Raw genomic sequence first — 25956 nt, 5'->3', positions numbered from 1 at the left:
GAATTAAAAATTGTAAAATAAATGAACACTACTAAAATGTTACACAAAACGTGGGCTTCCACAGCAAGATTGTGTCTGCAACAAAATCTCTCTCTGTCGAAAAAAGACATTATCACAGACAGTAGGGTAAAATGAGTTCCAAAGTATCTAAAGTACTACTCATATCTTCAAAAGAGACTCAAGTGTTCAAATTTCTTGAGGTAAAAGTGTAACCTTTCATCAATACGACAGCATTTTGCACTCCTATGACCCACCTTTTAGAGGTTTCTCCGTCGAGGTGAAGTCAGTGCTAAGATAGGATTGGTAGTAATCCTCTAAGATGGCACGGCCACATTCAGTATTATTCTTTCATTGCAGCTACATGGGAACATGGCCAGGGGAGGGAGTGAATGGCAACCCAAAGTTCACAGTGTTAAATTAAGCAGAATATGATGTTGCATTTACCATTGTGATGTCGCATTTCTTCACCTTTCTCTACAGCCTATTTTCCATCACAGTACTTATGATGAGTGTGATTTTTTCATAGTAGTTCATCAATAAATGCTTCCAAACAAAAAAAAAGTTCCTGCTTTTATAAGAAAAAAAGACCTAATATCTTCTATTCCCAAGCCAGCTTGAAGAATTCTTTTAAGTTTTGTTTTTCTTAAGCCAGTCTCCAACACAAGATCAGGTTTAGCTTAAAGGACTACTTTGGGTTATTTTCTTTTATGCAATAGACTAATATTTTTTCTCAGTTTTAAAGAACACCACCTATCAAAACAGATAGTCTGTCCCACAGTGCAATCAGAATAGTTTCCTCCTATATTTAAAAGGGTCTCCAAGACAGATAAGGGCTATTATTCCATCAGTATAGTAAGCTGCAAATTCTCCCTCAGGTCCCTACTCTGTAAAATGAGGATGACAATACCCATCTTGCTTCCTGATATATTTTTCATGGGGAGAGAAAGACTGAAGAAACTTCACAACAAATATAAAAACGCCCTGAGAAACACTGAAGGATTAATATCATATTGGATACAACTAACAGCAACTATTTGGGATTATAGTACATTATCAATCAGAAGCCATGAGCACAACCCTGACATCTACATATAGTTTATGTTTGTTTAGATGGTGGTGGCCTTAGAGAAAAGCGTGAACACATTTTTCTCTAAGGCTAAGTGAAATTCAACATTTTTTTCAGCACAAATTGCATTAATCAGGATTCATATAGCATGAGAATGTATATCAAAAGGAACCATCATTGCATCATGCAATAAAAAGCTAGGAAATCACTTGTGTACAAGACACACTGAAGTTTTGTGGAGTCTTTTTCAAGCAATTTTTTAACATATTTATTGACAGGTGTGTCTCCTGTCTTTGACCCCCACCTAAAGAGTGCTTAAGGTCTCCTTTTCTCTGTTCATCCATCACCGAAAAAAAAAGAAAAAGAAGGGCAAAATGTTTGCCTTAACTCTATCCTTTCTTCAAAATAAAATCCCCCATGATACGCATTAACAAACGTTGCTCCAAAGGATTAGCAGTTACTTATTATCTTTGCATCTTTACCATATGCTCTGTGTAATTTCTCCAAAGGCTGGTTTAGGTTGCCACCATTGTGCTGAAAATGCTCACATAAATAACAGCTTCCTCAACTACCCAATTTGGTGGATTTTTCCTCATTCTCCTTTGGAACTCTGCACAGCTTATCTTGAGAACAGCCTCTTGGATTCTTTGATAGTACAGATTCCTGGTCCTCTTCCTCCCTTTGAGATTATCCTGCTTGCTGTGCTACCTTCTCTTCCTCCTTCCATCTTTTAAATATGTCAAATTTATGGGGATTCCTGTTTTTATCTTTTGTTCACTGATGTATCACGGTAGCAGGGGTAACTGAATGAATGAATTCTTCAATATCCTAGCTGACTGTTAGAAATCCTTAAAGCCATAGTGCTCACAACTGTTGGGTTCTGTTAGCAAAAGAAAAACAAGGAAGAAGGAACTGTAATATTAAGCAGTGCCCAAGAACAGAGCCTGTTACATACATGATAAAAACTGATTTGTATGATTATTGCGATTATTCCTCAGCCCGGTCACAGCTGCTAAGTGCATAGCTGACTGTGACTACATTCTTTCCAACACACGTCGCACTCTTAAGTCCAAATTGACAGGTCTATCTCCACACAGACACGGTAAGATTGTTTTGTTTAGTGCCCCTCCCAACTGACTTACTTACAACATGGACAGGGCCTAGATGAGAGTCAATTAATTGATCTCGAATGGGTCAAAATAAAGATATTAATATTGCCATAGCTAGGAATGTACGTCACATTTTAATTGGTAAGAATTTTGATAGTTCTAAATATATTCCCACTTCTATGGAACATTAAGGGACCAATGAAGGTGTATTAGTTCATGTGTATGCAAGTGGTAGGAGTTACTTTTCACTGAGAGTCAACAAAATGATGGGAAGAAGGGTCATGAAAACATGCTGAGCAACTAAAATAGCCTTGAAACAGTACCCATGATAATATGGGTGACAGATGTATTCTTTGTGGTGGCAAGGCTCTTTTTGAGTTCCTGTATATAGGCAATTAAGCTTACCAAACATATCCAGTTATGGATCTCTCCAGGAAGCAGCAGAAGGGTTTCCGGAGCTGCACTTGTTTCATCTGGAATACCTGCAGTTGAGGACATATAAGGGCTGACAGTGTACAAATGAGGAAGTGCATCCGTTGCGCCTAAGCTTATGTGCTTGAAAACCACAGTGAGAATACGGGCATTTTTGAGTAAGAAGAAAATTCTAACACCTCACAGAGAAGATTCCCTGACCACAGGGCATCAATACCCATCATTTTTACAGGCAGTTTTGGCAGTGTCACACTGGTTTATGTGAATTCACAAGGATCTGATGTAATATTTAAAAACAGATCTCTTCGCTGTGTAAACAGAGATTAAGAAAAATGTAAATCTCCCATCTAGGTTTATTTTTTAATAGAAATTTTAATTATACATGTATAAATCTAGAGTGCTCAATGCCTTAACCAGTTAAAATAATAAATGGGATTTGGCAGAACATTTGTTCTGATTACTAGATGTTTAATGGTACTTGGAACATCAACATGCATGTGGAATTATACTCTACTAAGATGAAGACAGAATAACTTGGAAAAGATCAGATCTCATTTTGACTTGATTCTTTTCTCCTGGAATATAGACAAACCACATTCTTCTTTGCCTCCCCCACCTTAGATTATACTATATTACTTTTGATTGATAGTCATCTCCATAATTTGTGCTTTTTGAAAGAATAATTGTTACAAGAATTACGTATTTCAGGTTTTTTCTAGTAATTGGAAGGTATGAATTTAAATCTGACTTATTTCCTAACTGATTAAACATGGAATAAAATTTATGAAATATTTTCAAAATAAACATTTAACTATCCTACGCAAACTTTAAATGTCACTTCAATTTTAGTTTGACAGAGGGTTATAGATGGCTACGTTTTTTTTCTCCCGGGCAATTTTTCTATTTTAAATGTTATAGCTGCACATATTAATAATGTGAAAAGGCAGAGGCAGGATTACCTTAAAACTCATACATCATTTTTTCCTAAGTCGTTCAAAGGTTAATAACTAACCGTAAAGGTTAATGATACAAGGTCAGCTGTGTAACATCCATATGAAACCACATGACTGCTGTAGTGTGTCATACCATTGACATGTTGTTGTTTCGTGGAATGTATTTGTCAGTTACAAGAGATGATGTGCTTGTTTGGTGCCATGCCCCCTTTATGAAAAAATGAACTGGCTCAAGTATCCATGCCAGTCATGTACTCCAAATAATTACAAACTACTTCACACTCTAAATATTTAGATCACTAGGAATTTCAATGTTGGACCATCACCTTTCTCCCGACTGCACATCAGAGCAGAAGGCTTTCTGACTGCATGTCCTTGAACATGACATTAATACAACAGATGAAACTGATCAGGAGGGTTGAGGTGTTTGAAAGAAAGAAATTTTGATTTTTCTAAAGATTCACATGAAAATCATTCTTCTGCGTCGAAATTTACTTTGATAAAATACACCCCCTTCTCAACTGCAGTTGCCAAATATAAAAACAAATGCCTACTTTCTTCTGAATCACTCTTTTTTACATTTGTCTCATGTATTTTTCAGATTTTCACATCAGTGTAACAGGTAAGAATAAAAGCATAGAATTAAATCTGAACATTTACCTGTGAGGAAACACTTCACAGGCCAGTACTAAAACTTGGAGCTCATAAAGGGGGAAATGTGTCTTTCTGTCGTTGAGTATCATTCAGTTTCAAAAGATGGTTTTCTGGGTTTGCTATGCAAAATCCTCTAGCAACAGTCACATCTTCTCAGTAACGGTGTTTAAAAGTTCTTTGCTTTGGGTAGTGCCTCATTGCAGGTTTAGGAGAAAAAAATGTTAAAAGGTATTCCTGACAGCTGGCAGCCTTTCTGTCTCTCCATTCTTTTTTTAAGGTAATTAGGTTGCTAATGAGCAGGGAGTGAGTGATGCTGCTGGACTCCAATGTTTGATTCGAGGTCACAATAGGACACAGTCAACCTGGATACCGACCCATAGCTCACAAATCAGAAAAAATCATCTGAGAATTAGAAAATAATCTACCAAGCTCCTATTTGTAAACCCTCAATACAATTCTTAACCTCGCAGGGATAAAGCGTCGGGGAAGAGGAAGTATTTTACAACCTTGCAACCTTAAAAAACAATAAATTTGAAATTGAGTAAAGTATCTGAAAGAGGTGGCCTTATTTTCCTCCAACCGATTGGTATGTTCCTAACAGAAATGTGTTCGAGTTTGTGTTATCTGAAGATTCTGCTCTTAAATATGCTACTTTAAACCTCAGACAGCATATTCTCAGTACAACTCGCCATTATGAGCTAAGCGATGGTTTTTCTGTCCATCACTTAGACTGTAGTCAACACTTTATCTTCGGCAGAGCAATTTCCACATGGCATAAATGATGGGGCAATGGACTGGGAAAAGGCTTGACTTCCAGTCATGGTGCTTCTATCAGTTGCCTGCCTGCAAGGTCTTGAGCCCTCTTGTTACTAACTAGTAGTAACCAGACAGTGAATCTCACAGGGTGGTCAATGCCTTGGCTATAATAAACCCTATTGCTGTTGTGACCATGTCACCTTGCTTTAATGTATTGAGAAAGAAAGGTTGAGAACCATTAGGCTACATTCTAAGACCGATTCTTTTAGCCTTTAGCTCCTCATCTATAAAATGAAAGGTTTTCCAAAAGATCACAAATTCAAGTAAGTCTATGTTGCTTTCACTTAAGCTAATGCAAATGTTCATGCCAATGTTGTCTAAATGCGCAACATCTGATAAATGCACATTCAAGACAGTCAGAAACAGTAAACGTCAATCTCCCAGCAGAAAGTCATAAACTGTCAAAAATATCTTTTAAAAAACCTTCTGGGAACACAGTTTTTCCACTACAGTTTTCCTTTGTCTCTGAGTTTGAAAAATATTACCTGTGAAATCACTTTGGTTTACATCCAGTTTCCATTATAGGGGAAGAAGAAAGGAAGACCAACTAGTGATTAATTTATGGATGAATGCATTACACTGTGATGGTAGATTCAACTGTTTGCTATTTAGTGAAGTTTTATGTCCGTTATGTACCTGACATTGGGGATGGAAGGTAGGTGGAGGCAGCTCTGCTTTCATAATTATAATATGAGAAAAAGTCTGCTAAGTGCCTAAGTCAACTCAACATTTCCAAGGAGGAAGCCTTAAGGAATTAGAGATGGTTTCATGTATGATGAGGAACCCCTGCAGGGCACAAAGAATTGGCAAAGGTAAAATGACGGATTGTGAGAAACCCAAGTGAAAGAAAAAGGCATGCTGATGGGAAAGTGTAGGGAAATAGTGGAAGAGAAAACCGTAATAATAATTCTCCACCCTTTGTAGTCAAGTGCATTTTAGCACCCACACCTGGCCCCCACGAAAAAAACAAAGAAAGCCAAGATAAATTGGAGGGTCTTAAATACCATGCTAAAGACTTTGAACTTAACTTGATAGGCAGTAGTGAGCCAACAGAGGTGTTTTAAGAGAGAACGGCAACAACCTAAGTAATTGATAAGGTGGGTTGAATACACGCAAGCTATGCTAAAGGCCTATGTTAGAATGATGGAACCAGGATGCTAAGGAGTGAGTATACATGAAACCACAGAGCCCACATTAACATAATTTGGTAATCAACTAGATGTGAAGCAGAGGGTGCAGGAATTGTCAAGGATGCATCTGAGGTTTTTGGCCGAGACTTTCAGTTTTAGGAGAACCATGACACCTTACATATACAGGGTGGCTAGGAAAGCAGATTGCTTTTTGTCATGTTTACAGTGGAAGGGGAAGAGAAGAGGGATTCAGAAGGAGACAAGTAGATGAAATAAAAGATCCCTTTCTACGTTGGGTTCATAAAAATTTTTGGACGCTCTGACTTTGGGAATTTTAGGTTTGAGATACTAAAAATATTTCCCAGTGTAGCTTTCCGCAAAAACTTATCTGGAACTCAGGAAGAAGTTTGAATTCAAATAAATAGGTCTGAAAAGCACTTACACAGAGATAAACTGTGGCAATAGAGGAAATCTCCAAGAGACAAAAATATAAAAGGTCAGGTGACCAACCAGCCACCATTTGGCGTGCTGCAAAGGCAAGGCTGGGAGGGCAGCAAAGAAGATGGAGAAGAACACTCCAAGGAAGAAGAAAAAAAACTACAGAATTCACTGTCCCAGATGTTGAGGGAGGAGATCGAGGATGTCAACACTGACTCTCCAGGATCAGAGCAAACGAAGAAAGACAGATAGGAGACCAGTAGCACAGGACAATTACTTCATCTGTTTCAGTAGAGTTGTAACGGAATTCAACTGGTAGGATAATTTGCTACATGTCATTAATGTTTAAGAATTTTGACAGTGAGAGAAGGAATGGAAGCTCAAAGCAACAGTATGCTCAAGAGAAACGATTTTAATGTAAAGGATAGCTGAATTTATAACTGAATTTCTAGTTATAAATGGGGGAAGGCACCTGCTCAAAGAAGAACTATATTAGTCTGACCTCACGCTGCTGTAAAGAACTGCCCTAGACTGGGTTATTATAAGGAAAGAGGTTTAATTGACTCACAGTTACACATGGCTGTGGAGGCCTCAGGAAACTTACAATCATGGTGGAAGGGGAAGCAAACATGTCCTTATTCACATGGTCGCAGGAAGGAGAAGAATAAGAGCGAAAGAAAGGGAGAAGCCCCTTACAAAACCATCAGATCTTGTGATAACTTACTCACTCTCATGAGAATAGCATGGGGGTAACCACTTCCACGATTTAATTACCTCCCACCAGGTTCCTCCCATGACACATGGGGATTATGGGAACTGCAATTCAAGATGAGATTTGGGTGGGGACACAGTCAAACCATATCAGGAACCAAATGAGAAAAGTGCAGAAGCAGCAGTAGAGGATGGTATCAAAGAGAACAGATGAAGAAACACCAGGCACCTTTGTTTCTTTTCCTATGTATGAGGACAAACCTAACAACCAAGCAAAGAAATAAAGGCATTTATAACCCATAGACAAAGGCCCTCATTCTTTATTTTCTGTTGGTCTCAAAGAAATGCCACCTCTTTCTTCCCAGAGCTAAGGTAACTTCCTGGGTCCCTGATTTCGCTGTCTTCCACAATCTTAGGAACGCTTTCTCATCAACTTACTCCTTCTGGCCAGCTCCCTGCTTTACTTATTTAGGTCTCTTGTTGGAAATGCTGGACTGCTGAGGCTGTTTCCTGCACCATCTACATCTACTGCATATTGATCCTTATATGCTGCATAGTAACTTGACAAATATTACCCTATATGATCTAAACAACACTGTGGTGAAGGCAGGAGCCCCAATTTCTGGACCATCGAAAATCACAATCTAAGGAGCATCAGGCTGTGACTCAAAACTGAGTCTTCTGACGCTGCAGCCTCGTGTTCTTTCTCCTCTGCAGGGCTGTCTCTTGATGCTGGTCAAGATGCAGGCAGTAGACTGTTTCTATCTAAACATTACAAATGACTTGGCTTGCTGTCAGAGACCTAACTTTAAATGGCTAAAATCGCTTGATAAATGGTGTGAAAATTTTATGGTCCTTCCGTCAGACACCATAATTTATTATCACATAATGCACAGTTAGAAGAACCAAAAGAAACCATCCCACAAGGGCAAACAATGTGGAGGCAGTGGCCCTTTGACACTCAAAGGCCACAGGCATTATATGGATCCAATAAGAAAGCTGCTTCTACGAGCAAGAGAACAACCTCTTGATCTTGCAAAATGTTTTTGGACACCTAAAGGCTCTTTTATTACTGTGGCTGATTAAAATGAAAAGTTTAAACGACTAAAATGTTCTTTTTGATGAGTTTTTACCATGAACTATAGACCTTGTAGTCCAGTGGGATTCAAGCCCTTTGATCCTGGGTACTCACATAAATTCAGAGTCATAAAACAACATTGGATTTGATTTTACTAGTGTAGCTGATGTTGCCAGATTTGTAATGCAATCTTGTTTTCTCCCCTCCTCGTTTTTGAGCACATCCACCATTGTTTTATAGCAAAAGGAAAGGAGTTTCCATTTGTTTTTGGCAATCAAGTTTCAAGACTGAGCCACTTTTCTAGAACGTTGGAATTTGACAGAAAAATAATGGTACTATATGGTATCCATCAAAACGGGAATCAATGTTAGTTTTCCGTGCTGAAAATAAAGCACCAAAAAGAAAACCCTCCTCCTCATTATCATAATCACAGATTTTCATTACTTAAGATGGTTAGAGGATGATGTAGTTGAGAACAATAGTATAACTATGAAGTAGAAAAACTGGTGTGATTTAGTGTTTATAAATTTCCCTCAGGACTAACTGAAAATAAATGAAAAATATCAAAAGATGCCCAAGTTATTTATTAATGACTGGCAGATCATAGATCATATCTTAGTTTACAAACTTAAGAAAAAGGACTGGTATCTGTGGGAGAAAGAAAGAACATGTTCAATAAGGCATATGTTTAACAAAAAGACATGCAGTAAATATAACTTAGATGTGTAATTCACTTTCTTCTAACATCCTAATCATTTTCCTGTGTATATGTGCAGTATCATACTCCTGTAACTCCTAATATAAGACATGAAATTTTTACTAGAAAGGGTCTATGAGGGAATAAGAAGACAATTTTATAAAACCTATGCTACAAAGACCAAAACAATCAACAGTGGGTCATAAACATCGTTCATTTCTATGGAGTAAAATATCAGTTTGGGCTCAGTTAGAGAGATCAATGTATATTTAGCCTATTCACTAGACCAAGGAATACTAATTTAACAGTTTTCATTAACTTTATTTTTCATGGATTGCCTGAAAGATGAAACATTCCTCGCCAAGACTGTTCTGTAAGTGTTCTTCAACAATTCTAATCTGAAGAGTCACCACGTAAGGGATGCTTCATTCTCCTAGGGACAATGCCTTGTGGCATTTTCAGCTGCAGTCTCTTAACACCTGCTGAGAGGTCCCAGTGAACATTTCAGAATATGACTTATCCAGAGAAATATCATTCCAATACACATTCACTTCCTTGCCATTTGTTATGAATATATTACATTAAGCCATAGAAAATTGCTGTTTTATAAGTCAAATAGGTCGAAATATCAGTAATTTAATGCAGTTCAACTTACAAACTTCATTTAGCAAAGTTGAAAATTATCATTGTTCTCTGTTTTCTCAGTTAATCCTTTAATTATGTTCAAAGGATCTATTTGCCATAGATAAGGGTCATGCCATATATAGTATTAACACAAAACAAACAGAACTGTGTCATACAGACACCTACTGCAGCTTTCAAAGACAGTACAAGAAACTGCCCCTTGTCTACAGAGACAAGTAATTGTTCTGGTGGTGTGTATATTAAATTAAGATAAGTGTATCCAGTTAACAAGAAAGAGCTTTCTCATTTCATGCTCAAAAGGGTAGCGTGTTGTCAGCACCTTCTTCCTCCCTATTAATTCATTCAAGAATTATTTATTGTATATTTACCATGTTCCAGAGGGAGACTCAAGTTGTGAACATTTATAGACAAGCAACAATGACAGTTTTCATGGCTCCAGTTTTAGCAGAAGCAACCATCAACACCAGTAGAAAGTCAATGCTTGTTGTCAGGGAATGTAAATTCTCTCTTGACACAACCTTAGTCAGAGAAACTACCATCTCTGACGTGGACAGCTGCAATACTCCCTGCTGTCCTCTCCACATCCTCTCTGCCCTCTCAACTTATCCTCTACAACAGCAGCCGGAGTGGAGGGGGGGGTCTTCTGGAAATGAAAATCTGCTCATGTCACATATTCCTCTGCTCAGAATTACTCAGTAGATTCTAACTGTTCTGAAGATGAAATTGGGAAACCTTAAACATATGTACAAGGCCCTTCCAGAATCTCGTCTCTTGCCTTTCTCCACTGCACTGTTTTCAACCCATGGGCCATCATCAATCAGTGAGATAGCATATTAACAAATCAATTTGTGCTTTAACCCGAGCATTTTAAATAAGAATTGAATATATCAGAGTATGTTATGTGTAATAAATTCTGTTTAATAGAACTCATTCCTCTCTCTCTCTCTCACACACACATACACACACGCACACACGTAAACTGGGTCTCAATATAAAACACATTTCTTATTCTGGGTTGCAGTATAAAAAGGCTGAAAAAATCCTACTACAGAGCTTCACTTCCCACCTCTCCCCTGTTTTTCCTGTACTGTGCTTTGGTCACACAAGGCTTCCTTGCAGTTCTCCAAACAAGTCAAGCTCCTCTTCACTCTTCAAACCTCTGCTAAAAGGTCATTTCCTAAGAGTATCCTCGTCTGGACCCATACATCTAAATTAGACCCCATGAGAGCAGCTCCACAGCACTCGTCATATTATATTTATTGGCTGATTATTTTATCAATACCTGTTTCTCTGAATGGACTGGAAGCTCCAAGAGGGTGGGACCTGTATCTGTCCTGCTCTCTCGAGCACCTAAAGCAGTGCCTGGCATCCAAGAGGCACTTAATCAATACATATTGAACGAACGAGAGACAGATCTCTATTTCCTTTTGATGATTCCATTCTTAGATGAAACGGATAATCAATTTCATAAGGCACTATTTTTAGGTGGTCCTTTGTCATTTGTTATATATAATATACCTATATATTTACAGCCATAAAGATAGCATGTACTGTGTCTCTGTAAGTAGATTAAGCATTGCCTGTGAGTATGGACTTATGTTTAATGTACACTTATGTTTATGTACACTTTGCTATGTATGTTTGTGTAAAATAAACAATGAGTTTTCATGTGTTTAAAGCAAAAGCTCTTAGCATAAAACTGGAATGTGTTTCAATCATCAAAAGAAAATATATCTGGAACTTTAAAAGGATCAAGCTGACCTCCAGTGGTGAGATTGGGGAATGGCTCCTAAAGTAACTGTAAAAAACTCAGATAACCTATCACACAGAAGCATATATATATATATATATATGCAAAACACATGTCTCAATTAATACTTTCAATTATGTTTATTATACCAATTTACAGGAGATATAGATCATGTCATATATTGTATCAAAACGAAATAAGCAGAAGTGTTATTACATAGACACCTATAACAGCTTTCCGAGATAGTGTATGAAATCACCACTATCAGAAAATCTAAGTCTTGGGAAGAATCTTAGTTGAGATCTGAGATCTAACATCAGCAAATTCCATAAAAAGTTGATAATTTTTAAATGCTAACACTCAAAACGTCTCTTCTCCATTAGTCTCTGAGTCATATTAGGTCCTCAGTGTAAGCTGAGTGCTGTTACTTAGCCTTTATGGTATAAATTCTGTTTTCCCAACTACATAGTAAATCTTTTGAGTACAGAACCTATATGAGGATTATATAAAATAATCCACAGTAAATGCTAAGTGTAGTGTCTGGTGTATAGCAATATGCAACAAATGTTATCTGTTATTATCATCATCATTACCATCATTACTAAATGATATTTTCTCTCTAGCACATCTCTTGTATTTGACACGTGCTCAATTGGTGTTTACCGATCATAAGAGAGAGAAACTGTAAGAAGCCAAGTTATGTACATGAAATTAAAGTTTAGAAAATTTGTCTTTACAGCAGAAACAATTTTAACATGCAATATCTCAAAGAACCGTTCCCCAGATCTGTTTTAAGTCTTAGGCTGCTTATACATATTCAGATGTTTCCTTCATAAAACCATGACAACAGTAATATTTCTTAAGAAGAGGCAATAATGGAAATGAGCACATCATACTTTCAGAACATATTAAAAGCAATGCTCGTCGGAGCATTAGATATAACAGTAAATACGGAATGTTTCTCTTTTACCTCGGCACATAGCTTGTATTGAACTAACTTTACCATCAAAAAATACACTTTGACAGCCACAGACTTACAGTAAACTAAACGTGCTGCTCCTCAAAATAAATACAATAGTTATAATAGATTGGTCATCTACCACATGCCATTGTGACCCAGTCCCACCCTAAGCTATCCCAACAGTTGTAATCAGTCAAAACGACCAAGTTACAACCTTGTCACACCCACTTTAAAGGTGAGAAGCTGAAGCTCAAAAAGGTTTAAATAATTTCTCCAAGACCACACATCTAGTAGACAGCAGAAACAGGATTCAAACTCAGGGAGGATTACACACCTGTTTTTCTATCCCACTATCCTGCCTAGGGTTACATTGCATTTTCTTTAATGAACGGTCACTTGACTTCATTATAAGAGTTTATGCTTCAGCATGTTCTGCTCCTAAGGGCCATCACTCCTAAGGACAAATATCCAAATATCCACCCAAAGACAGATCAGAGGCAAAGGTCAATCCAGCATCAAAGTCAGATCAGGAATATTCTCACTAGGCAAGGACCTTTAAGATCTTCCAGAGGCATTTCAGTGTACAGGGTAAAAGAGCCACCTCATAAAAGTGTAATAGCTCATTCACTCCTTATACATAAAGACTGGCACACAGTAAATGCTCAATAAGCACCAAATATTATTATTGTTATTCCTCCAGGACACAGAGCAAGCTACAATAAACTGCAGTGAAATGGTCAAAGCACACGTAATGTTATGTGCATATACACACACACAGACACACACAATAAATTCACACTATGAATTCCAAAGCCTATGAGGCTAGACTTGTTCGAAGCAGCAACTAGTACCATTTGTCACACGTGAACACACCATACAAGGAGATGGATGACAGTACAGAGAACACTGCTGAATCACCCCATAGGTCTGTTAAGGAATCACTAGTGTTGGGTATCAGGGACTATACTGGAGAAGATAAAGTTTAAAGAACAGCTGAGCCCCGATGTTCAAATTACAAAAATCGTAACAAAGAAGTAAGGAGCTGGCAAGCTGCATAGAAGTTTAGCTACAGTATTTTCTCACCCAGTTTACAATCTTGGAAATTAACTTCTATGAGATTCAGGTTTCAAATCTCTAACATAAATACAGCCAAATATCAAGATTATGGTGACAAGTATTAGAGGTACTTCCTCCAGCTGGGCTCAGGACCAGCTATGAGAAATAAAGCTGGAAAGAGAAATTTCCCACCTGGTCCTTTCTTCTGTACCTCAGTAGGGAGAACAGAACACCTTATTTCTGAAACCAGTGAAATAAAAGAACTCTATTGCTTATTTTTCTCTTTCCCAACACTACAGAAATATCACCGTCTTTTTAAAAAAATTTTTTTTATCATGTAGGGAGCTTGTACAGGGTAGGAATAAAGGATGATCTGCAGAGGTCTTTGACACAGGACGAGAGAAAAAATTAAAAGTTAAAAAACCATTATACTAGACAGGGAACACATATCACATTCAGAAATCAGGCAGACCTGGTTAATAAATCTAGCCATCCTATTGACCAGCTGTGAAAGCTCAGGATGGTACTTGACTCGGCCAGGTCTCAGGTAGTTGGAAATTATCTATGTGAAGCACTGAGCATGGTACCTGGCACAGAGCTGGTACTTCCTACTCAGTAGCTAGGATTATAAATATCTCCAATTAAGTCAAAAAGCCTGGGGGTGCTCAGCATTTAATCTCTCATGTCAGCAAAATCTCTTACCATGCCTTCCTGAAAATGTTCTAGAACACAGACCATACCCAGTTTTTTACACTAAGAGCTCAACTTTCACTTACACTTCCAAAGCTGCTGCGCTTTCAATTCCATCAATAGCCCTTTCAGGAAAGGACAGAAGACAGGAAGAAAGGGAAGGGGGAAGGAAGGAAGGAAAAGGGAAAAGAAACAGAAATGTAAATGTCCATAAATATCTAAAAGCTCAAGGAATTTTGCTTTGTATCCATATGTTCACAAAAAACATAAATGTTACTCAGCCTCTTTATCTTCTATACCAGCAGTCACAATCTCAGACGTCTACAGGCTCCAGGCAATCAACATAAGTAGAGGAGCCTGGCTATAAGACACTAGTATGTGTGGGGCAGTATTTTGGCAACAAAGCACACATGCTTTATTCGAAAATTATCCAAAGGTAACTTTTTAAATGTTATTGTGCTCAATGAATAAATGTCTCTGGGCTGTATTTTACGGTATCACAAATTTAAGAATTCTGCAGCTTTCCTAATGCTATCCCCCAAATAGCCTTCTACCTAAATACTGCGAGTCATGAAACAATTTCTAGCAATGTCCAGTCAGATCAATTGACAACTATTAATTAAATTTCAGCTAGTTGCCTAGCACCGATCTAGGTAACATGGGAAAAGAAGATCTCCTAGACTTTTGGATTGAGTTGGGATAGATGCATGGGCCCACTCTTTTCCCTGGCCAGAAATGATAGAACTTTGGAGCTAGAAGGAAACTTAACACCAGCTAGTCCAATGCTTTTAATGTACAGCTGACGAAGCTAGTATTTACGAGTGATGTGTTATTGTCTAGAATTTACAGAATTATTGAGTGAGGCAGGACAAGTCTGGAGAGAAGGAAGCACTCCCAGTGGTGCTCTACCGTGCTTTCTCCTATTTCATGAAGCACCAAAGGAAATGGCCAACACGCAGAAAGTCACTGGTTCCAGCAGTAGCCTGTCACCTAAAGTCAAAAAACTATTGCAATATAAAGAAAACTATCTTGGTTCACCTGTATTGACTCATGTTCAGAGGTTAAGACTCAGCAGAAATGATTGAGGGCTGATGGTGCACGATATTTACTCAGAGGCTGATTAACATTTATGTTTTTCATGAACATATGGATACAAAGCAAAACCATCACTGGCCCCCATGATACAAATGAGCAATGAACAGATTCTTCATTTTACAACAGCCTCCTTCTTTATCTGAATTGTCTGAGGGCAAGACAGTATCTTGAAGGCTGAGACAAAGGGCTCCTTTTCCATGAAAATTCAAGTCCAAATGTACCTACTGGATTCTGGCTAGCCAGTCGCCCAAGAGGAATCTCAACACTAGCAAACCAGCAAATCTAGTAACCTCACACTTTATAGTCACACTGAAATGATAAATTAACATATTTCTCAATATTTTTTATTTTTTCCTTTTTGGCATCTCAGTAATGAATTATACTAATATCAGCACTTGGGGGAATACCATAAGGGTTTTATGAAATCATCATATTTTATATTTGTGAAAGTTTTGTTTATTGGCCTACAAATTATTCCCTTTCCCTCACAGTATTATCTGGGAATTAAGAGATTTAAATGTATTGTGTGGATAACGAAGAATATAAAAAAATGGAACAAGCTCGGGATTTATGTCTTTATAAACTTAGTTGTATCAGTTCAAATAGAGTTTGCACTCAATTCTGTTTCAACAGCAATGTGTAAACTATTAGAAATGGATCAGTGGAATGTGTTGGAGACAGTAAAATAAGGAAGTCTACAAGTCTCTCTTCATGGAGGCCAGCATACCATTTGGTTCTCTTGGGGACAAAAAGGTACAATGTAAGTTAACTTTCAGTTTGGCATTGATCCCTGGATCATTTTGCAGTGGGAGGAACCACACTAGAAATGTGATTGCATTGCACAATGAGCAGGGGCCTGCCAGAGGCCATCGCTCAGTGAAGTTTCCCCTCAATTAGGAAATATGCATGTGATAAATGGGGTAAATGAAAAAGGTTCCCGTAAAGGAAACGTCACTGTTGGCTGGTTCTTTGTCTTGCATTCCACACAACCCAAAGAACATTAGTTAAAAACAGATACAACAATCTGTCGTTTCCAAGTCCTCTACTTTCCAACTGCTGAAGGTGTTGGTCAAACACAGTATTCTTAAGTTACCCCAGCTGCTTACAAGCCAGATAAAGGGCATGTATTTTTCTTTCTTCCCCTTTCAAAATTGAAGAAGTAGAGATCCAAAGAAGTCCTACTAATCCCATGCTCAGGTTTCCCTTTTGTCATAAAGATTTGGGCCTCCTACAGAGTTTCACTTACCTTTCTAGAGCTGCATCCCTTCACTGAGTGGCACATCTGAAAAGACACTGGAAGATCAGAGGGCTACATTCAGAGTGTAACTGAAAACCTGAACACATTGCTCCACAGAGGCAACTAGATGGACTAGAGACCTGCTGACTAGGAAGGAGAACTTCTACAAGCAACTGAAAGGTTAAAAATGGGAGGAGGTGTAAATAGTAGGAATTTAGAGCTGGGCATAGTGGCTGACACCTGTAACCCCAACATTTTGAAAGAGGCTGAGGTGGGTGGATGGCTCGTGCCCAAGAGTTAGAGATCAGCCTGGGCAACACGGAGAAACTCCATCTCTACAAAAACAAAATAAAATCACAAATAATAAATAAAGGATGTAACTCGAACTCAGGATTATACATTGAGATAATAAGATTATATTAATCAATTAGGATAGTATCCCAAACAATGGGTTCTTGAAGAAAAAGAATTATGTTGGAAATAAGCTATATAGTATCCTCTTTATAGTTCTTCCCTGTACATGGTAAAGCTCAAACATGGCAATAGATATTTCTCAAATATATTTGACCATGACAAGATTTTGTCAAGAGGCATTTCAAAGCATCACTGTTCAGTGGATTCTACTTTGGGAAACCTGGTTTAGACCACCCTGATATAAAGCACACAGGCACAAGAACAGCAGGAAGATCACACACAAGTCACCCTTAAAGAATGAATCCATGGCTGGGTACGGTGGCTCACGCCTATAATCCCAGCACTCTGGGAGGCCGAGACGGGCGGATCACTTGTGTTCAAGATCAGCCTGGCTAACATGCCGAAACCCTGTCTCTACTAAAAATACAAAAATTAGCTGGGTGTGGTGGTGCACACTTGTAATTTCAGCTACTCAAGAGGCTGAGGCAGGATAATCGCTTAAACCTGGGAGGCAGAGGTTGCAGTGAGCCGAGATCGCAGCATTTCACTCTAGCCTGGGCAACAAGAGTGAGACTCTGTCTCAAAAAGAAAAAAAAAAGTGTAGCAACTTACATTTATCTTCCCCTTATAGTTTAAAAGCAAAGATGTATTGATTATTTAAATGAATCGATTTCTGGCGCATATGTTTATACACCTTTACTTAAACCAAGTACTTGGATGATTTTGCCACTCAGTGGGAGAGTGGTTGCAGGTCAGACATTTCCCCTGACTTCACTGTTTTATGTCATTTATAATATCCACAACAAAAATCTTCAGTTTTGTCCAAGTGCATCCTTCATTTAGCAAACTCTGCCTTGAGAGTTTATGGTCACTTCATGGTATTTGACTTCACCTGCTTCATTTTCCAATTTGGGATAATTCTGCTAACTTGATTTTTGAAAAGGCAGCACCTTACCTTTACATGGTTTCACTTGAGAAACTTTGGTAAGTGGTAGCCATTGCACAGCAAGTTAATGACAGCTAGGTAGAAACATAGTCTAGGCATATCCTACTAAGGCATATGATAAAATGGATTCTCCCAGTAACAGTACTAATAGTTACTTCTTTGAGACCGCTTAGGAACAAGGATTTGAAAATCATCATTATCACTATTTGGCAGATCATTTCTCTGTGCAATTGATCTTTTCCCTTATCAAAGTCCAAGATAATGTTTTACGCATGACGCATGATGACAATGAGAAAGAACTGGGGTTTTGAAGTTAGAACTTAATTCAACTCCTGGCACTGTGACCTTGAGAAATTAATCAGCTTCTTTGGCAAACTTAGTTTTCTCAGTGTTAGCAACTGAACAATAATAGCAATAATATTGACTGTGATGATAGCACCCTTCCTGGGTGGTTCAATATTATATACACCCTGTGGTACCAGTTACATAGCTCATACTCAAGCAAATATTATTTCTTGTTCCTTCTTCCCTTTGCAAATCTCCTTATCATTAGGCAACTTGAGTTTAGAGTGGCCTTTGTGCCTTTTTTTTTTTTTGGTTGAGGACATCTTTGGGACATTGGACTCATTCTTCTTCTTCTTTTTTTTTTTTGTGACACAAAGTCTCACTCTGTCGCCCAGGCAGGAAAGCAGTGGTGCGCCCAAGCAGCCTGTTACATCTTTTGAAAAGCCAGTAGCAGGACCAGCCTTGTGCCCTTTCCATTCTGCATCACTCCACAAATGCTGGCTGCAGAGCACACACAAAATAAAAAACAAGTTCCCGCACTTAGTAGCCATGGAACTACAAGGTAAAATAATCAACTATCCAATCCAAATATTTTAGGTGATAGGGCTTGCATTTTGCTGGTGGGGGAAACTGAACAATGAAGTGACTTCCCTTCAAATGTATGGTTAAAACAAAATAGAAAGTTATCTGCTTATTTAGGTTCTCTGCTTATTGAATGATACTGTTTTCTTTAAATTCTATGAAAACATTCCCAAAAGACTAAATGTGATACTTATCAATTCTTGTATATGGTGACAGAATGAGTCACTTTTCTTTTGTACTTTAAAAGCCTGAAACCCTTCTTATTCTAGAAAGGCATGTTGAAGAAGTCTGGAAACTTCTGACTTCTCCATAACTTGTACATGGAGAAAGAAAATGGAACAGACAATCATAGCTGCCGATGGAAATCACATGGAAAGCACCAACATGGCAGTTTTCCCCCTCACTGTCTTCTACTAGGCCTGTGACAAAAGATGAGACCACTACACTTAGTGGAACAAAACAGGCAGGGGTGATATTCAGTGAGTACTCACACGTACAGCTAGGCTGGGTTTTGTCTGTTCGTTTCACGAATGGCATCTACTCTGATGGCACTGATGCCAAACCAGTTGTCTCATTTTATTTTCAATATCACCCAGAGTACAGGGGTCATTAACCAGGCAGGTAAAATGGCCCAGAGAGCACCCTGGCAAATGAGACGTCATGCATCCTGGTGGAAGTGAATGCCTGCAACTCAGCCCCACCAGGTGGAAGTCATAGAAGAAAATAAGTCCTTTGTTGCCAGCTTCTCTAATTTTTAAAGCAGCAGCTAGAAATCCAGGTTTTATATAAAAATCTCCGTATTTTAAAATATTTACTCCTAGTTCAATCTTTAAAATGCTGTGTCTGCCAAATGAAACACTTCTCCCGTTCAGATCAGAGAAGAGGGTTGCTGGTTTCCTTCTGAAGGTTGTCCATCTGTGACTGCTAGAATAGTTTAAAACTACAGCTAAGTGTATAAAATGGATATACCACACAGATGGCAATAGTGAGCCATGGTGGCCATGGCTTTAGCAATTAGGTAAAAATCATAAATGTGGAGCAAAAAGCAGTTGTTTAAGTGTACTAATATCATCAAAAGAGCAGATAATTCTTTTACAGGTGGTTTTTAAAAATCTAAAGTAGAGTTTGGAACATTTTTATCTTTACTACTGTTAATCACACCTTAGTCTAACCTGTATTTTAAGTGCAGATCATGATCACAATATACTTTCCTTCTTCCATATACTCCTCTTTTCCACCTCCAATCTTTTCGTAGTTTGAGATATGTAAGATCATAAGACTTTTGCAGAGACAGAATGAGACAATAAGCTTAGAACGATACTTAGCACACAGCAAGAATTAAAAAACTGTAGGCATCTTCTGTTACCATGAATATGACTCCACTGTCAAAGCCCTCGCCAGCCTGGTCTACAGTTTGTGGAAAGCTAGGGTTAGCTGTTACAACTAGGCTGTTAACAAAACTTCTGCTTACAGAATCACTTCTGTTCCTGCCCTGTTTAGGAATCTGTGTCTTAAATTATCCTCCATCAATTTCAGTTCCTATGAGGCAGCTGAGAATCTTTTTCACATCAGAACAAAGAAAAAGAAAGAGAGGTCTCCGTAGGGCATTTTGTAACAAGGGAGATAAGGGCCTCCTCCTCTCCTGTTCTTCTAGGAGACAGAGGTCCTTTTCCACTTGTTTCTTTGTGAACTTGACTCATTTTCTCTCCCAAACTACTTAAACTCTGCTGGATGGGTGGGGCTTGACTTCATACACCATACTACTTCTCTAATAATCTTCTGCTACTTGCAATAACATAACATATAATCCAATACACCGACTCAGTCATTTTTAAAAATGCATTATCATTCATTGAAAAGAAGCATATTTTCATATATCTGATAAGGGATTCATAGACAAAATATTTAAGGAATTCAACAGCAAGAAAACCAACTGCCTGATTTTAAAAGGAGCAAATAATCTGAAAAGATATTTCTCAAAAGAAGACATACAAAAAGGTCAACCAATATATGAAAAAATGCTCCAACATCACTCATCATCAGGGAAATGCAAACTAAAACCACAATGAGATATCACTTCACAACTGTTAGAATGGCTACTGCCAAAAAAGACAAAAGATTGTAAGTAGTGGTGAGGATATGGAAAAAGAGAACCCTTGCACACTGCTGGTGGGAATGTAAACTAGTTTGTGGAAAACAGTGTGGAGGCTCCTCAAAAAAATTAAAACTAGAACTACCATATGACCCAGAAATCCCACTACTGGGTATATATTTAAAGGAAATGAAGTCAGTATGTTGAAGAGATATCTACACTCTCATGTTGATTGCAGCGTTATTCACAAAAGCCAAGATATGGAATCAACATGAGTGTCCATCAATGGACAAATGGATAAAGAAAATGTGGTTTGTATACAAAATGGAATACTATAGCCTTTAAAAGGAAAAAAATAATCCGGTCATTAAAGACAATACAGATGAACCTAGAGAACATTATGTTACATGAAATACGCCAGGCACAGAAAGACAGACACGACATGACCTCATTTATGTGAAAAATCTAAAAAAGTCAAACTCGTAGGAACAGGGAGTAGAACGGTGGTTACCAGGGGCTAGGGGCAGAGAGGGGCAAAAGGTGGGGAAGGGTTAGGGAGATGTTGATGAAAGGAGACAAAATTTCAGTTAGATGTGAGAAATAAATTCAAGATAATCTTCTATACAACATGGTGACTATAGTCAATAACCATATATTGTATACTTTAAAATTTCTAAAAGAGCAGAGTTTACGTGTTCTCACCACATATAAATGATAAATATGTGAGGCAATGTATATATTAATTAGCTCAATTTGTTACTCCACAATATATACATATTTCAAAACATATCATATATCATATATATACACAATTTCTATTTGCAAATTAACAAATTTTGAGAATAGAAATACCTGATCCACAGATTCATTAAATTAGCAAGTCATGAGTTAACATTAAATAAGGAAGTAATGTTATTGAAATTTTGCTGTCATTCTCTCCTGAAGTAGGGGGGTTACTGTGGCCATCAGTAAATAAGTCTCAGTGCCTGATTCAGTATCCAGTTATTTAAAGTTAAAATTCTGAACTTTCTGCCACAGGCACTATGAGCAAATGCCAAACATAGGGAATGTCAACTAGATGGCAGCACAAGGGAAACGATCCCTCAGTCATTCTGGGCTTCACAAAGGAGAATCAGGTCAACAACTTCCCAGCATTCTCTGCGGATATGGAAAGGCTCAGCACAACTCCTCCACCTCCTAGGGTTCCTTCCTTAAATTCTGTAAACTGCATCACATCATACTTCAGGGATGTGCTAAGAAACATACAGACACGAACACCGGAACAAGAGGAAGCTGAACAAAAATAACTTCCATCGTACCTAGGAAAAAAAACCCTCACTATATTTTATATAACAGTAGAAGCCTATTCCATTTTCTCTTCTGCTTTAAAAATAAAATTATCATTTTCCAATTCAATCAAATGCATTTATGGTATTTTTAAAAATTAGAAATTGAATTCTATTAAAAGCAGAATCCAAGGCTTTGCATGCCCTGTATAGACAGTGTCTACTGGCAGCTGCAAGTTGCGATGCTGTCTAGTTTAACACTTCAAGAGGAGTATTTACTTCAGCATAGGAGAAAACCAAGTATCAGTTCTCTAGAACCAGTTCAGTAGCATCAAAGAGGTATACCTGCAGGTTTTCAATTTCTTCTTTGTGTTCCCTCTTCAAGTGTAAAATAGCAGCATGGTATTCTGTAAAATCAAAGAAGAAGCCAATTATAAAGAAGTACAAAATTAGACACAAAATTTATCTCGTGGTCCTCTTAGAAATAAACTGACGAAAATAACTGCCACAATTTGACATCAACCTGACAAGAGATGTTAAAAATTGCTGAAAGATAGGATAAGTAGTTCAGGATAAAAGGTAAATTCCTTCCTTTCAGCAAACCCTGAATTATGAAAAGACACAAATTAAGCAGATTGGGATAGGGTTAAAAGAAAAAAAAAAGGGATGATGAGTGTGTTCCAGATAAACACTGGGTCAGGTGTTTGTCTTTAAGGAGTTGGAAATTAAGTCCCCACAGGGACACACACAGACGTGTTAAGAGCAGACAGGGCAGGAAACAAAAGAAAACCCTCTATGTGAGATCAGACCGCTCTATTTTTAACTCTGTTTCAAAAAAGAAAAAAAAAAATCTCCATTTGAATGCAAGGCTAAGTAAGCACCCAGGGTTGATTTTAATCTTTATCTCGGAAAGTTAATACTATTTGTCATTTGAATGAGAGATTCTAGGGTGAATTGAGGCTGAAAGGACAAAAATAAATTTCTGGTCCAATTTTAATACGAGTCTAATAATGTTTACTTCAACAATAAGTCCCAAGTGTACACAAGAACTCCAGCCAACCACTAAAACTACCATTCCGCTGGCTAAGCATGAAGCTGTCAAGACAACTTTATTTCCAGCAGAAATGCTAAGTGTGTGGGGTCATGGAATTATACAGGCTGCAGAGAACCACAAGACAAAATGCTATGAGCACACACATTTTTGTGAGATAATCCAAAGCGCATTTTACAAATGCGTTTGGGGTCATGAGTATGAGTATACAAGAAGTAGTCTGACTTCATTTAAACATGTGTGAAAGCCAGGCTATTTATCCAAGTAGATTTCCTAAATCAGGCATGGAAGTTTGTATTTTAATTAAAAAATGGATGAAGGAAATCACTGGCAAAGCCATGCTGGAAGAGTAGTGTTGCTGCTGATAATCATGGCTAGATAGACCTCTACTGTTGTGGGGAAGGTGCTCCATTGAGCTGTGAATCCATCAGAAAGTTCTGTGGGTTCCAAATCCAAACCATACCTTGAATGGTCTGGTAGTGACCACTTGTCACTATCCCCACCAGCACCACGATAATCCAAGCTACCACCATCTCTCTGCTAGATTAAAGCAGTATATGTCTGGTAGGATGGCTGCTTCTACTTTTAGCACCACTGTAATTGGTTCTCATCAAAGCAGACTGAGTCATCTACATAGACATGAACCAGATCATCTCATCCTTGGCTTTTCATGCAATTAGAGTGAAATCAGAGCTCTCTGTTGCAGCGCATAAAGACCTCCATGTCCTACGTATCTCTCCCTATCATTTCATACCACTCCTTCCTCTGGTTCATCATACTCCACGTACACTGGCTTTCTTGCCATTCCTTGAACTTGTCAAAATCTTTTCTACCTCAAAATCTTTGCTAATATTGAAAACAATAATAATGGGTTTCATTTGTTGACTACTTACTATATATCAAGCATTATTCTAAGTACTTTATCAACTCATTTCATCCCCACAATAACCCTATGATGTAGGTACCACTACTGTCTCCATTATCGATGAAGATACTAATGCATACAGACATTAAGTAGCTTGATCAAGGAAGTAGAATAATTTTTAGAGCCAGTAAACATGCTTAATTTAATGGGTGGATGCATAAACAAATGATGCTATGTCCCTATAATGGAATACTACTCAGCAATAAAGACGAATATATGCATCAACATGAAGGAATTTTTGTTTGTTTGTTTTTTTGTTTGTTTTGAGAAGGAGTTTCACTCTTGTTGCCCAGGCTGAAGGACAATGGCACGATCTTGGCTCACTGGAACCTCCACCTCCCAAGTTCAAGTGATTCTTCTGCCTCAGCCTCCAGAGTAGCTGGGATTACAGCCCACCACCATGCCTGGCTAATTTTTGTATTTTTAGTAGAGACAGGGTTTTACCATGTTGGCCAGGCTGGTTTCAAACTCCTGACCTCAGGTGATCCACCCACCTCGGCCTCTCAAAGTGCCTGGCCAACATGCAGGAATCTTAAAGGCACTATGCGGAGTGAAAGAAGTCAGTCTCAGAAGGCCAACCACTGTTCAATAGCATTTATATGACATCTGGAAAAGACAAATCTAGAGGGATGAAGAACAGATCAGAGTAGTAGTTGCTAGAGGTTAGAGATGTGGGTTCACGGAGGGGGCTGACTACAAAGTGGCAGCAAGCAAAGGAATTTTAGGGATAATGATATTAGATATTATTCTCTATCCTGATTATGGTGGTTACATGAATCCATACACGTTAAATTCAAGAAAGTATGTTAATTTGCTTTAAATCTGACATTAAATATTATACTGGTAAATATTTTCCCTATAAGGTTCAGCATACCACAAGGATACATGCTACTATTGTTGATACTCATCACTTTTCTACAGCTACTAGCAGATGTAATAGGATGAGAAAAAAGACACAAAATCTACATAGATTATAAAGAGAAAAAGAAAGGTATTATTCTCTATATTCGTACATCTAGAAAAATCTAAAAGATCCACTGATAAAATAGAATATGTATGTTTAGCAGAGTTGCTTGGTATTATCAACAAAAAAATACAAAAATCCTCATAGTAGCAGTTTAAAAAAGAAAAACATAACATGTTACTTCTAAAAACACAAAATACCCAGAAAAACTTAACAGAAATATATAAAGACCTCATATAAGAAAATAGTAACGTTTTATTGAAATATTTTACTTAAAAAAAAGACACAGAAAGACCAAGTGGGCAAGCCATGTTTCCGATTTATAAGACTTCACGTTGCAAAGGTGTGAGTCTTCCCAAACTGATTTATAGATTCAATGCATTCCTTCAAAATGTCTTGAGTTTTGTTTTGTTTGTGTAAGGAGCCAATTCTAAAATGCATGTGGAAGCATGAAAGTGCAAAATGCCAATAAGAGCCAAGAAATGCATGAAAATATAGACTAAGTGAGGACAACTTACCGTACCTCCTAATGAGAATTATTTTTAATTCTTACAATGTAATTAACGTGGCATGGTACCAACACAGGGATAAACAAATAGACTAATAAGCTACAATAGAGAGTCTAGAAAGATACCATGAATGTATGGTCACTTGATATATGACAGAAGTAGCACTGAAGATCATTACTTACACAAAGAATGATCTTTTCAATAACTATTGGCTGGGAAAAAAATTAATATTCTGTCCATGTATTATGGAAAAAGACAAAACTGGATCCTAACCTTACACTATCATCTATTCGAAGTCAATTAAGTGCTAAACTGTAAAAAGCAAAATTGTAAATATTTTATAAGATAATATAGGCCGGGCGCAGTGGCTCAAGCCTGTAATCC

At 37.8% G+C, this 25956-nt stretch overlaps 1 protein-coding gene across 2 annotated transcripts in view; it reads right to left on the bottom strand.

Moving 5' to 3' along the window:
- The window catches only part of FMN1 (formin 1), a 425302-nt gene that overhangs the window by 219910 nt on the left and 179436 nt on the right, over positions 1-25956 (bottom strand). For both annotated transcript variants that reach the window (XM_033190690.1, XM_033190691.1), the window contains one exon: positions 22469-22530. In XM_033190690.1, the coding sequence (XP_033046581.1) occupies positions 22469-22530 (62 nt within the window). The remainder of the gene's footprint in view (positions 1-22468; positions 22531-25956) is intronic.

This window comes from Trachypithecus francoisi, unplaced genomic scaffold (assembly GCF_009764315.1).
Source record: "Trachypithecus francoisi isolate TF-2019V2 unplaced genomic scaffold, Tfra_2.0 Lachesis_group3, whole genome shotgun sequence".
Taxonomy (NCBI): Eukaryota; Metazoa; Chordata; class Mammalia; order Primates; family Cercopithecidae; genus Trachypithecus; species Trachypithecus francoisi.
This window is presented reverse-complemented; position numbering and strand designations above follow the sequence as displayed.